This window comes from Homarus americanus, unplaced genomic scaffold, assembly GCF_018991925.1.
Source record: "Homarus americanus isolate GMGI-L3 unplaced genomic scaffold, GMGI_Hamer_2.0 scaffold9798, whole genome shotgun sequence".
NCBI lineage: Eukaryota > Metazoa > Arthropoda > Malacostraca > Decapoda > Nephropidae > Homarus > Homarus americanus.
The window spans coordinates 590,418-594,748 of NW_024742161.1; the positions used below are offsets into that span (position 1 = coordinate 590,418).

The 4,331-nt window shown below is 46.1% G+C and overlaps 1 protein-coding gene across 1 annotated transcript; it reads right to left on the minus strand.

The window, feature by feature from the left end:
- Positions 1–2,954: 2,954 nt before the first annotated feature.
- On the minus strand, positions 2,955–3,998 carry LOC121876508 (uncharacterized protein DDB_G0290685-like). The gene has a single exon (XM_042381638.1). It carries the CDS (start codon positions 3,996–3,998, stop codon positions 2,955–2,957), a length of 1,044 nt encoding a protein of 347 aa, XP_042237572.1.
- Between the last annotated feature and the right edge of the window lie 333 nt (positions 3,999–4,331).

The window sequence follows — 4,331 nt, forward strand, 5'->3', positions numbered from 1 at the left end:
AGATGGCCAGATTAGCTTTCTGTAATACCACCGTGGGAGGATGCCTTCAGCTGCGTCAAGAGAGCTTTATGAATACCTGCCCTAGTTGACTGACTAGCTTGTTTACTGAGAGAACATTTTCTTAACCAGTCGGTGCTCATGAGTAATTCTGGGCCATTCTTTGTCATCTGGCTCATAGCTCTCCCATGGTCACACCCAACATATGTGGCTCATTAATAACTCCTCCCATGGTCACACCCAACATATGTGGTTCATTAATAACTCCTCCCATGGTCACACCCAACATATGTGGCTCACTGGTCACTTCTCCCATGGTCACACCCAACATATGTGGCTCACTGGACTTGTATTCTGTTCCTAAGTCTGTACTTGTTTAGCTCACTCATATTACAGCCACACCACCACATTATGTTACAGGCACACCACCACATTATGTTACAGGCACACCACCACATTATGTTACAGCCACACCACCACATTATGTTACAGCCACACCACCACATTATGTTACAGCCACACCACCACATTATATTACAGCCACACCACCACATTATGTTACAGCCACACCACCACATTATGTCACTCAAGGTGTATCTATGGTCAATGTTGGAAATATTTACAGTAGATGGTTATTGATCGTTTGTACTGTTTATGAACCATTTTCACCTGAGAATCACTGTATCTGTACCAAACCTTTGCTGTACCTCATGTGCCTATGGTGCTCTCACTACCAATGAATTTAAATTACACAAAACGCAGGTAAGTTGTGTGGGTTCTCCTCTTTTGTTCGTTGTGATGACTTTTGTTACACCTGAGCGTCAGTAATTGTGGTGATGTATAATCCTGTGTCGGGGGAACATTAACCTCATAAGTCTGTTCATATTTTACGAGTTGTGTCATATACATTTTAAAAAAACAAATTGGGTCGTTTGAGACTTGGGTGGACACACAGGTTTTTTTTTTTTTTTATAACTACCCAAACTCCTTTAATTAGTTTTATGAGGATAGTAAAATTATTGACTTTTGTTGTATGTTTGTTCAAGACTCCCTACCACCACCACCAGCTACTACTCCTGCGTGACTCACGATGCATCATAGTTGTGCTCCCACACCTGGGAGGCTGGAAGTGATGGGGATGTGGAGACTATAACTTAATTAATGTAACTGGTGGAACCTTCTAGACGATATTATATTAATTCCACTTTTACTTGATTTTATTTTATATGATCTATTTATAAACTTACTAGATCATCCTGCTGTAATATATGACTGATTATAATTATTATATATCTTTTATTGTTGCATGTAACTATAACACCGTGAAATGAAATAACAGCATTATGTAATTTTATTCTATGTAAACATACGTAGATGAGGTGTCGTAAAACTGAAATATTAATGTTACCTTCAATTAATTACATTTGAGTTATACAGACAGGGTTATGGAAATGATTACAGCTTAACAAGTTCTTAGGTACATATAACATGCATATAAAGACAACAACGAGTCTTTAACCACATTGTCACATGATTATAATGAGCGGTGTTATGTTACGTCAGGTTTAATGTTATTATCTGAATCACCCGAATTAGATTAATCAGACAAACTACTTTTCTTAAGACACAAAAGAAAAGTAATATTTTTAACCTTATCATTAACATTATCGTAATCCATAGCAGAAGTTAAAATAGATAATATGCAGTGTAGATGTGGGAAGAGATTAAAAAGAGTATATTAATAATGTAATAATTTTCTTGGGTGTACCGTATGTTCGTCCACCCAAGTAGTTACTACCATCATTATATCTCGCTACTGAATTATGCGTACAGTATATGGCTTGAGTACGGTATCTTGAGTACGGTATTGACTAATATGTACTGTCATTGTGTACATAATTAAATAAATACCGAGAATCATGTTTGCATTATTATTTACGAGCTGTCATCATTAATTTATTATCATCATCATCGGCATCACCATTATTATTATTATTATTATTATTATTATTATTATTATTATTATTATTATTATTATTGTTATTATTATATTATTATTATTATTATTATTATTATTATATTTTATTATTATTATTATTATTATTATTATTATTATTATTATTACCTTCCTTCTCCTAAACCTCCTTCTCCTCCTCCTCTCCTTTTCCGCCTCCTCCTCCTCCTCCTCCTCCTCCTCCTCCTCCTCCTCCTCCTCCTCCTCCTTCCCCTTTCCTTTTCTTTTCTATTCCCTCTCTTTCCCCCCTCCTCTCTCTCTCTCTCTCTCTCTCTCCTCCGTCCCTTCTCCCTCCCCTCTTCTCCTTCTCCTTCACCTCCACTCCCCCCATTCTTCTCTCTTCCTCACCTTTTCTCTCTCCTCCGTCCCCCCTCTCTCTTCCCACTCCTCACTTCCCTCCCTGCACCCCCCTCTTCTTTCTCTCCTCTCCTCCCTCCTTCACCTCCAATCCCTGCATTCTTCCCTCTCTCCACTTCTCTTCTCTCTCTCTCTCCTCCTCCCTCCTCTCTCCCCTCCCTCCTCTCTCTCCCCTCCCCTCCTCACCTCTCATCAGTCGTGGTCGGTGGGTGAGGGAGTGGAGCACCTGTCAGCGGGAGACAAATAGTGTGGGAATCTTTACCCCTTTCCCATTTTCTGTGGTGACGCGCAGACGAGGCTGTGGGAGAGGAGAGAAGGAAGGAGGTGGAAGAGGAGGAAATCCAGGAGGAAGCGGGAAAAAGGGATTGGGAGTGAGGTGGAAGGCGGGAGGAAGGGATTGGGAGGAGAGAGAGGAGGAGGGAGAAGGGAGGAAGAACAACAGGGGGAGGACAGTGGGCAGGAGGAGAGAGGAGTGGAAGGAGGGAAGAATATCATATACTCCCCCGGGGTGACTAACACACCTGGTCACAGTCTCGTTAACCTCTGGCCAACCTCTCTCCCTCCCCACCACCACACGGACACGACCCTAAATATGTGACCCTTGTATCTCCTGTCCCATCCTCCGTCTTTCTGTCCCATCCTCCGTCTTTCTGTCCCGTCCTCCGTCTTTCTGTCCCATCCTCCGTCTTCTGTCCCGTCCTCCGTCTTTCTGTCCCATCCTCCGTCTTTCTGTCCCATCCTCCGTCTTTCTGTCCCGTCCTCCGTCTTTCTGTCCCGTCCTCCGTCTTTCTGTCCCATCCTCCGTCTTTCTGTCCCATCCTCCGTCTTTCTGTCCCGTCCTCCGTCTTTCTGTCCCGTCCTCCGTCTTTCTGTCCCGTCCTCCGTCTTTCTGTCCCGTCTCCGTCTTTCTGTCCGTCCTCTTTCTTCCGTCCTCCGTCTTTCTGTCCATCCTCCGTCTTTCTGTCCCATCCTCCGTCTTTCTGTCCCGTCCTCCGTCTTTCTGTCCCGTCCTCCGTCTTTCTGTCCCGTCCTCCGTCTTTCTGTCCCGTCCTCCGTCTTTCTGTCCCGTCCTCCGTCTTTCTGTCCCATCCTCCGTCTTTCTGTCCGTCCCTCCGTCTTTCTGTCCCATCCTCCGTTTTCTGTCCCATCCTCCGTCTTTCTGTCCCGTCCTCCGTCTTTCTGTCCCGTCCTCCGTCTTTCTGTCCCATCCTCCGTCTTTCTGTCCCGTCCTCCGTCTTTCTGTCCCGTCCTCCGTCTTTCTGTCCCATCCTCCGTCTTTCTGTCCCATCCTCCGTTTTCTGTCCCATCCTCCGTCTTTCTGTCCCGTCCTCCGTCTTTCTGTCCCATCCTCCGTCTTTCTGTCCCGTCCTCCGTCTTTCTGTTCCCGTCCTCCGTCTTTCTGTCCCATCCTCCGTCTTTCTGTCCCATCCTCCGTCTTTCTGTCCCATCCTCCGTCTTTCTGTCCCATCCTCCCGTCTTTCTGTCCATCCTCCGTCTCTGTCCCGTCCTCCGTCTTTCTGTCCCGTCCTCGTCTTTCTGTCCCGTCTCCGTCTTTCTGTCCCGTCCTCCGTCTTTCTGTCCCATCCTCCGTCTTTCTGTCCCATCCTCCGTCTTTCTGTCCCGTCCCCATCTTTCTGTCCCATCTTTCCTGTCCCTCTTCCGTCTTTATTTCCTCTCTTCCTTCCGCCTCTGTCCCTTCCTCTCCTTACCTTCCTCTCCCTTACCCCTTCCTCTCCCCTTACCCCTTCCTCTCCCTTACCCCTTCCTCTCCCCACCCCTTCCTCTCCCTTAACCCTTCCTCTCCCTTACCCCTTCCTCTCCCTTACCCCTTCCTCTCCCTTACCCTTCCTCCCCTTACCCTTCCTCTCCCCTTAACCCTTCCTCTCCTTACCCCCTTCCTCTCCCTTAACCCTTCCTCTCCCCTTACCCTTCTCTCCCCTTACCCCTTCCTCTCCACCACCCT

Coding starts and splice junctions, on each gene's coding strand:
- LOC121876508 (XM_042381638.1), bottom strand. CDS start 3,998: ATGGGGACGGGACAGAAAGACGGAGGATGGGACAGAAAGACGGAGGAT.